This window comes from Scyliorhinus canicula, chromosome 2 (genome assembly GCF_902713615.1).
Source record: "Scyliorhinus canicula chromosome 2, sScyCan1.1, whole genome shotgun sequence".
Classification (NCBI taxonomy): domain Eukaryota; kingdom Metazoa; phylum Chordata; class Chondrichthyes; order Carcharhiniformes; family Scyliorhinidae; genus Scyliorhinus; species Scyliorhinus canicula.
In genome coordinates, this window is record NC_052147.1 from 208,516,206 (window position 1) to 208,528,677 (window position 12,472).

At 50.6% G+C, this 12,472-nt stretch overlaps 1 protein-coding gene across 4 annotated transcripts in view; it reads left to right on the top strand.

Annotated features, from left to right (window-relative positions):
* Positions 1 to 12,472, top strand: part of myo3b (myosin IIIB) — an 881,575-nt gene that overhangs the window by 82,354 nt on the left and 786,749 nt on the right. For 3 of the 4 annotated variants that reach the window (XM_038789471.1, XM_038789472.1, XM_038789473.1), the window contains exons 4-6: positions 221 to 325; positions 524 to 623; positions 1,549 to 1,625. In XM_038789471.1, the coding sequence (XP_038645399.1) occupies positions 221 to 325; positions 524 to 623; positions 1,549 to 1,625 (282 nt within the window). Of the gene's footprint in view, positions 1 to 220; positions 326 to 523; positions 624 to 1,320; positions 1,459 to 1,548; positions 1,626 to 12,472 lie in introns of those variants that run through there. The other variant, XM_038789474.1, reaches the window with a different exon arrangement.

Genomic DNA, 12,472 nt, shown 5'->3' on the forward strand with positions numbered 1-12,472 from the left:
ATTACAAAAGTTCTGTTCGGGATGTTATCTTCATTAAAATGAAGTTAACTTGGTGGGCCATGATTTTCCGGCTACCATGTAAATTAATTTTTGCATTTTATGCAATTTTCCCAGCATTTTTTGCTGTTTAATATTCACTTTCCTGCAGTGAGCTAGAATGAAAATTTACAGAATGAAATGCCTTTGCTAACTAATAGAAATGATTCTGACTCTTTCGCAGCTGTGCAATGGAGGTTCTGTCACTGAACTCATCACAAATCTACTGAAGCGCGGTGAAAGCATGGATGAAGCACTAATCTCATACATTTTGAATGGGGCACTTTTGGTAAGAACTAAATGACAACAGAGCGTATCTGTTCCCTGTTACGTACGTTTTCTTTCTATGGACTTGTGGCTGGAATATAGTGCAGCAGTGTTACTGAGCATTTCATTAATGCATGTCCAGATTGACTTAATGAAGGTTTTTCATAAAGAATAATTGTTTCCGGACAATTCCACTTGAACTTTTCTACATTTTCTGTAGGGTCTTCAGCATTTGCACAACAACAAAATTATTCACCGTGATGTCAAGGGCAACAACATTCTCCTGACAACAGAAGGAGGAATCAAGCTGGTTGACTTTGGTAATGTCGATTTCCCATTTATTTTCTCTGAAGTTGGCATTTTAGCCATAGGCTGCAATTTATTGCCTGCTTAGACAGTGTGAGCTTTTCTGTGGTGCCACAGGCAAAGTATATTTTACTTTACTTGTGTCAGAGGATTGAATTTAACAGATGGGGTACCCAAGGAACTGTTACCAAATAATCTGTCTGCTCAAGAATGTTGGATGAACTGTCTGTTCTGAAAATAAAATGATGAATAAAACACCTCTCACACACGCCACCAAAAGTGTTCTATTTACTTGACTGTGTTGGCAAGCTTCATGGTACAATCACAGCAAACTGTCATGGCAGCTTTTGTTATTTTGCATCATGGTGCTTGATATTTTAGTAGCTCAGAGGGAATGATAGTTCTTTGTTAAATGACTGACTAGCCTAAGGCAATACTAGTCCCTCTGTGCAGAAGGTAAAATGGAGACGGCACCAAATATAAGTGTTCCATTTAATTGCTGTGCTCCTGAAGCTAAATTGTTCCAAGTGGGAAAATATAGAACAAAAATACCTTGGAGAATTAGTAATAACTGCATTTTACTAATTTGAGGTAACGAACACACAAGGCTGTTCACCTCTACATGTCCTCTTCCTGTAAGGCTGATTTTTCTCCATGACAACCATCGCCACTGCAGTTCGATGTACCGCTTGTGTGGTATGTTAGTCTGTGTCAGTCTCTTTTTTTTTTAACCTGGTGAAATATTTTACTATCAAGAGAGTTATCGAGAGCTGCTGGAACTCTCACAAATGGTTGGTAGGTTTAAATATCTGCTTGTGGTGGAATTGCAAACTAGCAATAAGCATTAAAGTGAGTATTTTAACCACTTTGCTGCTGATCTTTTACAGAATATGTTTATTTTTGAATCAAAATATTAATTTTTACATTTTTGTTAAATAGGTGTCTCAGCTAAGATTACAAATGCTAGATTACGTCGAAACACTTCTGTGGGTACTCCCTTTTGGATGGCACCTGAGGTGGGTTGGGTTTTAACTTGCTACTTGCATCCGCTTCTGAACTTTGTGGTATAAATTGTGCTAAGAAAGGAAACATGAATAGGTTAGAGACGGCATTGGCAAACTGTAATATTGATTTCTGTTTACATTATGTCAAGATATACTACAACAACAACAACCTTAAAAGAGCACTATATAGGAGCATGTGATTTAATAATTGGTGCGTTTTTTTTCCCTGAGGCAGAATGACCAATTAATGTTAATTCCAGGTTGATTTATGCTGTTCCCGTTGAGCGACTGGCCAGTTAATTTGAGACAGCTCAAATGTTCCCAAATGTTCTTATATTGAAACAATGGGCTGGCTTTCACGCTTGGCATGTACACCAAGCCGGCAGGCCCCGGCAAGCAGATGAAGAATCTGCTCCCGGGCAAGATTCCGGTCTCAATTCGATTTCATGTGGCCTGCTCAGCGAGAACGATGTCTGCTGGTTGGCCTGAATGTCCGGGCTGTGGTGGGAATGAGTCCTGGGTTATCCCCAGGACTTTAGTAAGTTTAATTATACTGCCATTGGAAAAACAGATGGGTCCTGTAACATGGAAACTAATTTGAAGTCAATGCTGCAGCTTTTCAGCTATGAACTGATCCTGACTAAAACCTTCACTGACTCAATGTGGTGAGAAGCTCTGAAATATGCCGGAAGCATCTGTAGATACCTACACAGTATCTGCCGCTGATGCAGCTAAGCTTCGTGGCTGCAGTGAAGAAGCTGTGGATGGGGGATGGAAGGAAAGAGTTGGGCAAGGGGTTCCCTTCATTAACTTACATTAGTGAAGAAAGAAAAAATAAAGAATAAGCATTTCTCTAGCACCTTTCATGATTTCAGGATGTCCAAGAGTGCCTCACCACTTTTTGAAACGTGGGCGTTGCTATAATGTGGAACATTTGCCACTTTGCGCACAGCAAGCTCCCATAGACAGCAATGTTGGATCTTATACATCCATCTGAGAGGGTAGACATGGTCTCAGATTAACAGCTCATCTGAGCACTGGTACTACAGACAGTGCAGCACTCTCTCGGGACTGAGCGTCCATGTGTACAACTCTCTGGAGTGGGACTTGAACCCATCACTTACTGAGCTGCAGAGAGCAGAATGCTACAACGTGGTATACACCCATGCCATTAAGGCTGCATCTGGTCCACCTGCTATTGCAGCAGCTCTGGACTGCCAGGCTGAGGTGGCACAACAAGGGCAAGTGGCAGTGGTGGGTGGCGAAGTGAGGGAGGTGGGAGCTGTGGGTTGAAAACAAAGTGTGGCTGTTCCTTTTTATTGGGGGGGGGTCCTTATTATAAAACTGTTTTTAATTTATGCTGGGATCTAGTCCGATGATAAACCTGCAGTATCTGTATGCTGAGTCATAATGAAGGCCACGGTCATGGTGAGTCTGATGGTCAGAGATATCATATCCTCAGCTCAACTCCACCCATCCCCAGCCTCCCCATATAATTACAGTGGCAAATGCCAAATGGCCATGGCTTTCAAGGCCAATATCTTCAGGAATCATCAATGTTCCCCATCGTTAGTACAGACTGATTAATTTTGTAAGAGCTTGAGCATAGATTTGTTGATGAATCAGGAAAGTTAGCAATCAAAAGGAAATTGGTGGCACTCTGAAATATGAGCAGCAAAATCACAAATAAAATGAATGTACTTGTGTTCCGGAGGCCTCCGATGACAAATTGATAAAAATGACACGCTCGCCAGCCCTTTTTGCCCGTGTGACAAGTGCAAAATGGCACGGATAATCTAAAACCAGGCCAAGTATTTTTGACAGTGTGTTTTTTTCATCTGCCAATTGACAGTGATATCCATCCTCAGAGATGGGAATTTATGGCATAGCGGGACCACCGACCCCAGGGAAGATAGGATTTGTGATGGGGAGGTGGGCAATGCCGTCAGCGCCTTGGGGCTCACCCCACATACCGGCGATGAGTGCCGGAAGAAGATGCACAACCTTACGAGGGCAGGCAGGGTGAGTACACAGTGACGTGACGCTGGCACCACCCCCGCAAACCACCCACACATGCGAAAGGCAACCCCACCCCCAGGGGGACGGCGCAACCCCTATCTAACCCACATGGGCTGCACCCACCCATGCCAGGCGCTTTGGCCGGGTGCCCCGTGCTGCCATGCCATCATTCACCCAACATCTGCGATGTCTGCGTCGGACCACCAAACACAGGATAAGATTGCCCACAACCACAGGGAGCGGGAGAGAACCAGAGGAGGTCGACCCCTACTGCACCCGCTCACCGTCCATGAGCAGAGGGCATTGGATCTCGCAGGCGGAGCCGAGGACCGGGAGGTTGCCGGCTGTCAGGTTGGAGGCGAACCAGCAAGTGAGACTCTCCCGGGACCAACCGCCAGTGGCCCCGCCCCGTCTGGCGTTGCTGGCCCACAGCCAGTGCCAGGCGCGGTGGCCTCCAGGGACGCAGTCAATGGTGGGGAGGCCAGAAGCCATGGAAGCCCGTCCACTGACACGGAGACCCAAGAGGCACAGACACAGAGGAAGGACACCCAGGACACCGAAAGCCAGGACACGGACACCCAGGACCCAGATGCACACGACACCAAGGACACTGACTCACAGAGGACTGACACCCAGGACACTGACACACGGAGCACGCAAATCCAGAGAACTGACACACACAGGATGGCAACCCAGAGGACTGACTGACCGGACAGTGACACGCAGACGGGGGCGAATCAGGGCCCATCGGGCCAGAGGTCGACACAGGAGATCCCGGACTTTGGCTCAGGCGACGATCTTGACTTCTTGGCACTGCTGTCACCCACACCATCCACCATCGCAGAGACTATCACCGTGGTTGAGCACTTTAGTGATAAGACTTCTGGGACACTGACGCACCACACAGCCTTACCGGTACAGCAGGTGGAGGTAGGAGTAGCCGAGGGACCGGACGGTTGGAGGGCAGCCCTGCCCAAGCAACCAGCTGCCGCCCAGACAGTTCCCGGGTTTCTGGACTTACCAGACCTACCCATAGACCCAATGCATTTGGACACCAAGGGACTAGACAACGGGATGACGGCAGGCTTCCAGTAGCTGCAGACGCAGGTGAAGGAGTCCATCTGTGTCCAGGAGCAGGGAATGGTGCCGGTCATGGCTGCCACCCAGGCCGACACCGCACGGGTAGCGTCTATGGTGGAGGCAATGGGGGCAATGGTGTCTGCCATGGGTCTGGCTATGCGTGGCGTGGGGCTTCATGTGCATGCGTCATCTGTGGCCCAGGACAGGGCTGCTCTCTCACAGGCAGCCATGTGCCAGAGCCAGCTGGACATTGCCGCCGCGCTCCGCAGACTGGCCGAGTCTCAGCAGGCCTTGGCCGAGTCTCAGCAGGCCATCGCTCAGAGCATTGGCGACATTACCCAGGTGCTGGATGATGTCGCACAGGCCCAGAGGGAGCTGGCGCAGTCCCAGATGGGGATGGCCCACTCCCTGAGCACCATCGCTGTTGACGTAAGGACCCTGGTCGATACCAAGCAGGCCTCCAGGACTGGCAGCGCCAGGTGTCAGTGGTGCCTTGGGGCTTGTGTCCGCTCACACCCCCGTCCCATAGAGAGGTCCGGGGGTCACTGGGTACCCCGAGGGTGGAGGAGGGGCTGGGGCCTGTGCCGGTGACCCCTGCAGGGGAGGTCTCGGAACACCGCAACACCTCGGACTCCCCCCATTCCGTCCTTGGTGCATCTAGTGGGCAGCGGGCAGAACAGGGAGGCACCACGCCAACCAGGACTCCCGAGGAGCAGCCTGGCCCATCCAGGCTGGGCCGACCCAGGAAGCGAGCGCCAACGGGGAGCCATGTCGCAGGGCTCTCGGCAGTCCGCCACCACTCCTGCTGTACCGTCTGGGGAGGCACAGAGACGTAGTAGTAGGGCCCGTAAGGCCAGGAGGTTAGACACCTAGTACGTTGGCACGGGTGCAGGGCACAACTTAGTTACAGGGACTAGGGCACGTGTATGTAACCTTTCTAATTAAACTCACTGTTACACCAATGCAAGCTGCATCTGTGCTATGTGCGATGCCTGCGGGATCGGGTAGGGGACTGAGTGCCGGGTTGGTCGAGGGGTTGGCGAACCTGAGCCCCGGTGGGTGTAGAGTGCGCCACACCCCCGCCCCCGGACGTCCACGCCACTCCGCCCCCAGCAATTCGACAGGGCCATGGGATGGATGGTCCAGCACACAGACAGGGACCACCCAGGTGGAGGGTGTAAATGTGACCATGAGTCAGACATTGTCTAATGATTTTGAGCTCACAGCTCATCGCAGAGCGGGTTGTCATCATCCTCCATGGCATCAACCACACCCGCTTCCACAAGTAACAGTGTGAGCCGAGCCCGTTGTGCCGCAGGTGGATGTGTAATGGAGGGGTGTGGTGCATGAGGTCATGTGGGTGCTAAGGGTGGTGGGTGGCGTGGGAGGTGCGTCTCATGGGTGTTGTCAGAGGTGGGGGTGCGGGATGTTGAGGTGGTGCCGTACAGTGGGGTCAGTGCCCATGCTCGGCGAACCCCTACCACCTAGTTGGTGAAATGTGCGGCGATCAACGCCTCCCGTAATCGCTGGCCAAGCCGGTGGCGTCGTGCAGCCTCCCCTCCATATCCAGCCCCCGTGTCCCGTCGATTTCCCCCCCCCCACCATCCTCCTCATCTGGAGAGCCGTGCCTTTCCCTGGGCTCCCGCTCGGCCTCCTCCTCTAACTCCTCCTCTTCCTCCAGCACATCACCCCTCTGCTGGGCAATATTGTGCAGGACGCAGCAGACCACAACGATGCGGCCGATCCGCTCCGACGGGTACTGGGGGTCCCCTCCAGAGCGGTCCAGGCACCTGAAGTGCATCTTCAGCAGCCCAAAGCACCTCTCGCCCACACCACTGGTTGCTGCGTGGGCCTCATTGTCGCGATTCTCCGTGTCGGTCTTTGGCCTCCGTATAGGCGCTATCTGCCATGACCGCAATGGGTAACCCTTGTCGCCCAGCAACCAGCCCCGCAGTCGGGGGTCGCGTCCTTCGAACATGGGCGGGGATGAACGATTGTGCCAGGCTAAACGTGTCATGTACATTATCCGGGTAACAGGTGCAGACGTGCAGGTTCTTCATGGAGTAGATTCCCTTCCTGTTCATGAACACGTCCCTGTTATCCGCTGATGGGCACATGGCGACGTGCACCCCATCGATTGTCTCTAGACCATGGGTATCCTGGCCATGGCTGCGAATCCTGCTGCCCGGGCATTCTGGTGAGTCCGGTCCACAGGGAACTGGATGTAGCGGGCCGCGATGTTGCACATGGCGTTAGTCACTGCACAGATGCACCGGTGTACCGATGTCTGGGAGATGCCAGACAGGTCCCCACTCGGCGACTGGAGCGACCCCGTGGCATTAAAGTTCAGGGCCACCGTAACCTTGATAGCCACTGGGATAGCATGTCCTCCCCCAGTTCCACGCAGTGCCAGGTGTGCCATCAGGTGGCAGATATGGGCGACGGTCTCTCGGCTCATCCGCAGTCTCCTCCTGCATGCCCTGTCCAGCAGGTTCTCGAAGGACATGCGGCGCTGGTAGACATGTGGCCTCATCAGGAGGCTCCGGCGCCTGGACACCTCCGCCTCCACCTCCTCCTCCTCCTCGCCATCCATTTCAATATCCTTATCCTGTGAAATGGCCTCGTCGTTGTCCTCCTCCTCCTTCGCCTGTCAGGCGGGTGGCCCTACAGCCTGAGCGGGTGCCACCTGGCCCTCTGCAGCCTATCCCTCTGCTGTGACCGCCGTTGCCGCCGCCTTTCTGAGCCGCCTGCGCCGACGCTGGCACAGGGCAGCGGCCCCCGCCACGGCGGCCAACATCGCTGGCTGGTGCCCAAACATTATGATCTGCAGAGGGTGGAGAGGCGGGGGGTAGACAACAGGTTTAACCATGGCGCATGGCCCCCTCCACAACCATATGCTATGGGCTGCATGGCTGCCCTGGTTGGCTGGTTGCGCCACCACGCTTGCGCCACACACACACACTCTCTGTGCCCCGACTTCTGTTGCCCATCCTTCATGATAGCGCCACCGATGGATGGCAGTGCCCTCACTGGGGGATGCCCTGGGTGCGGCCCTGCACCTACCCGACGGTGGGTGCCGCCGGCCGGGGGCTCGCGCTCAGCCACACCCAAGGTCGGTGCCCATCAGCCTAGCCGCGGTCATGACGACAGTGGCTTAGGCACCGCCTGCCATGACGGGCCATTCCCGGCCGGCGGGGCTGTCCTCCCCACGATCTTCCCCCCCCCCGAACCTGGAGTCCCTCCCCCCATCATCCCCTCGCCCCCCCCAGCCATGACCGTGCCCGTCCCGCCACCTGTAGGTCCTCCCACACCGACCCCATAACCTCCTGCCTCTGGATTGTGAGCCAGCATGACTGCCTCGCGATTTTTAGAAGCAGGTTAGAACGGCACCGGCTGGAGTCATGCCATCGGGACTTCGGCCCATGTGGGCTGCAGAATCGCCGGAGCCACGGAGAATCGCTAAACGGACCCCCTCTGTCAATTCTCCGGGCTGCTCGTCGCCGATCACGACCACGCCGCTTTCGCTTGTTGGGAGAACTGCGAAACGGCGTCAGACCGGCATCGCACGAAACACCGTCGGGAACGGGAACGGGAATTCTCTGAACCGGCACGGGCTGAGAGAATCCCGCCCAAAATTTCTTTACTCAGCAGGCACCTCCAGTGTTTGGGATGGGGGCCATCAGTCACCCTGGACTATTACAGTGTGTGGAGGGAGCATCTATCAGGTGGATCTTTCAGCTCCAGCATCATTGAGAAGGTCTATCTACCAGCGTCCAACTGTCCCTGGAGATCCATCTTCTTTCTTCAGGAGGTCCACCTTCTATCTTCAGGAGGTCCACCTTCTTTCTTCCGGAGGTCCATCTTCTTTCTTCCGAAGGTCCACCTTCTTTCTTCCGGAGGTCCATCTTCTTTCTTCAGGAGATCCATCTTCTTTCTTCAGGAGATCCATCTTCTTTCTTCAGGAGATCCATCTTCTTTCTTCAGGAGGGTCCATCTTTCTTCAATGGTGGGTCAGTGATGTTCGGTACCATACTGAAATGGCACCCAGATATGACAGTGGGACGCACGCAATCTGGCCTGTCCTGCCATCGAATATGCCACTAAACCCCTGGATGCATAATTAATTAGGTCAGAGCCAGAGGATATAGCGTTGCCTTCCCGTTAGCTGCCACAGCGAGAAACACTTCCATCATCCCCACCACAGGACTTAGTCCCAGATGTGAGAATTCCACCCATTGAGTTTATTCAAAATGGAGATCGATAGATTTCTAGGTATGAAAGATAGCAAAGGATATGGGGATATTGTGGGAGATTGGTGCTGAGATAGAATTGAATGGCAGAGCAGGCTTGAGGGACCAAATGGTCTACTCCTCCTATTTCTTATGTTCCTTGATTCTTTGTGTGCCAGCTTCTGAGGGGCAGCAGGGTAGCATGGTGGTTAGCATAAATGCTTCACAGCTCCAGGGTCCCAGGTTCGATTCCCGGCTGGGTCACTGTCTGTGTGGAGTCTGCACGTCCTCCCCCTGTGTGCGTGGGTTTCCTCCGGGTGCTCCGGTTTCCTCCTACAGTCCAAAGATGTGCGGGTTAGGTGGATTGGCCATGCTAAATTGCCCGTAGTGTCCTAATAAAAGTAAGGTTAAGGGGGGGTTGTTGGGTTATGGGTATAGGGTGGATACGTGGGTTTGAGTAGGGTGATCATGGCTCGGCACAACATTGAGGGCCGAAGGGCTTGTTCTGTGCTGTACTGTTCTATGTTCTATGTTCTCCTGCAAGCAAAGCTCCATGAGCAGCTCCAATGACTGTAGCAATGAACCCAATGCCCACTGGCTTGGATAATGCTGCCTGCTGTTATGCACTGACCATTAAATCACCTTTGGAAAGTGCACAATCCTTTCATGACCTCAATTGCAGTGGAACCAATGGATTTATGGCCCTCCCAAACAGCATGATTCCTGTAACCATCAAAAGTAACACAGGCAAAATCTGCCACCATCAGCCCCTCCTCAACAAATCCACTCATTATCCCTCTGACATTGCAAACTACCACCCCAGTTCCAGTATTTCTTCACTTTGCAAATGTCGCTGTGTGTGTTACTCCTAAATCCATGCTCACCTTTCCCATAACTCCATGTTTGAACCTGTCCAGTAAGATTTTCGCCACATCACAGCACTGAAATAACCTTAATCAAAGTCACAAGTAATATCCTCTGTGACTGTGATGTTTTAGCAGTCTTGCAACTTCTCAACCTATCTGTGGCCTTTGATTTGGTTGACTACATTATCCTCCTCTAAATCCTTTCCTTCATTGTTTAGCTGAGTGGTACGGCCTTTGCCTGGTTCCACTCCTACTTAGCCAGTTGTCACCAGCGAATTTCCTGCACTGACTTTTCTATCCAACTTGCCACCATTACCTCCGGAGAACCTCCCGCTTGGATCTACACTTGGTCTCCTCCTGTTTCTCATCTGTATGCTATACCTCTTGGTAACATTGTCCGAAGACGTGGCCAGGTTCCACATGTATGTGTCTGACACAACCCCTTCACTGTCTCTGTGTGATCAGACTGACATCTGGTCCTAATTAAACTCTGGGAGAACCAAAGCGTTCTCTCTGGCCCTGCAAAGACTTTGTTCTCTGGGTTGACCATTCTATAGATTGATCCATTACAACTTCAAATCGCTTTGCTGATCATTGTGCAGCAGCATCATTCCATTTAATGTATATTACAGCACCGATTTGAACCAGAGGCCTCTGGCGAAAATAACAGTTGACCCCCAAGGATGTCATCAGAGCCCGATCTGCACATGTAAAGAAATACCTTGCTGATATCTGGGATGAGAGTTTATCCAATCTGCTCAGCAGGGCAGGTTCAGATTGGAACTTGTGGGAAGTAGGGTGGGTTCCTGGCGGGTAAATGCCAGGAGCAATTTTAACTGCCTTCCAGGTGGATTGGTTCAAAGCTTTCTTTTCCTCCTTTGATTATTTAGCAGGTATCCACACTGAACTGCATCAGCTACATACTAGCTCAGTTACACAAAGTAGCAAAATCCTATGGAATCAGGTTGTTTCCTCACCTCCCTCCCTTCATAGAACATAGAACAGTACAGCACAGAACAGGCCCTGTGCCGAGCCATGATCACCCTACTCAAACCCACGTATCCACCCTATACCCGTAACCCAACAACCCCCCACCCCTTAACCTTACTTTTTAGGACACTACGGGCAATTTAGCATGGCCAATCCACCTAACCCGCACATCTTTGGACTGTGGGAGGAAACCGGAGTACCCGGAGGAAACCCACGCACACACGGGGAGGACGTGCAGACTCCGCACAGACAGTGACCCAGCCGGGAATCGTCACTTTCTTGCCTACTTTCTAATTTAGTATCACCTGCAGACTTTGACACTTTGCTGAAGGACTCGTGACTAAATAATTAATAAACTTTAAAAATGCCATGGAATTACATGATTGAAAACTGGATACCCACATTAGGCTGCTCTTTTTCTTGTTTTTAAGCCAATTTTCTAATCAACGCGACACATGAACCCCTACTTTGTCTCTTTACTTTAGTCATTAATTACTAATGTGGATTCTTTTGAAAAGCATTCTGAAATCCCAATCTTGGTTGTGTTCACCATGAAGTGTTTCTATAAACAAAGTGCAGCATTAAACTGTTTATTATCTCTCATAATGCATCTTTAATTTTGTAATCAGAAATGATTTAATACACATAGCAATTGAATTTCTTGTAAAGGTGCCATCTGTTTTGTATTACACAAAATAGACGAACAAAAATATAGCATATTGTTAATATAGTAATTGCTTGCAGTCATTGCATTTCAAAATTAATTAATTATGCTGAGTTCCTTCGCAACATAATCGATAGCCTTCCTGACTTGTGATTGAGAGAGCATTTAAGCTGACATAAGAACATAAGAAATAGGAGGAGGAGTATGCCAATGCGGCCCCTTGAGTTTGCCCACTTGTCAATAAGAGCATGGCTGATCTAATCTTGGCCTGAACTCCACTTTCCTGTCTGTTTGCTATAATCCTACATTCCTTATAGTTCAAGAATCTGTCTATCCCAACCTCGAACCTATCCAATGATTCAGCCTCCACTACTCTCTGGGGTAGAGATTTCCAAACATTCGGAACCCTCCGAAAGAAGAAATTTCTCATCACATCAGTTTTAAATGGGAGGCCCCTTATTCTGAAACTGTACCCCTAGTTCTTGATTTCTCCACAAGCGGTAATTGCCTCTCAACATCTATCTTGTCAAGCCCCTCAGAGTCTTATGTTTCAATATGATCACCTCTCATTCTTCTAAACTCTAATGTGTATAGACCCAGACTGTTTAATCTTTCCTCATAAGACAACCTATTCATCCCAGGAATCAATCCAGTGAACCTTCTTTGTACTGCCTTAAATGCAAGTACCGACATTCCTCCATCCATGCTAATTTATTATGCATAAAACCCCGAGCTCTTATCGAATGCTGGAAATTCAAATATGCTACATCAAACGGTTCCCCTTTATCCATTTTGCTCATTATATCCTCGACTAAATTTGTCAAACTTGATTTCCCTTTCACACAATCAAGAAGTGTCAAGGTGAATTTCTAAATGCCCTTAATATTTCCTTAATATTGGATTCCAGCGTTTTTACAATGACAGAGGGAGGTGGTGGTATAGTGGTATTGTCGCTGAACAGGCAATCCAGTCACCCAGGAAAATGATCTGGGGACCCGGGTGTCAAACCCA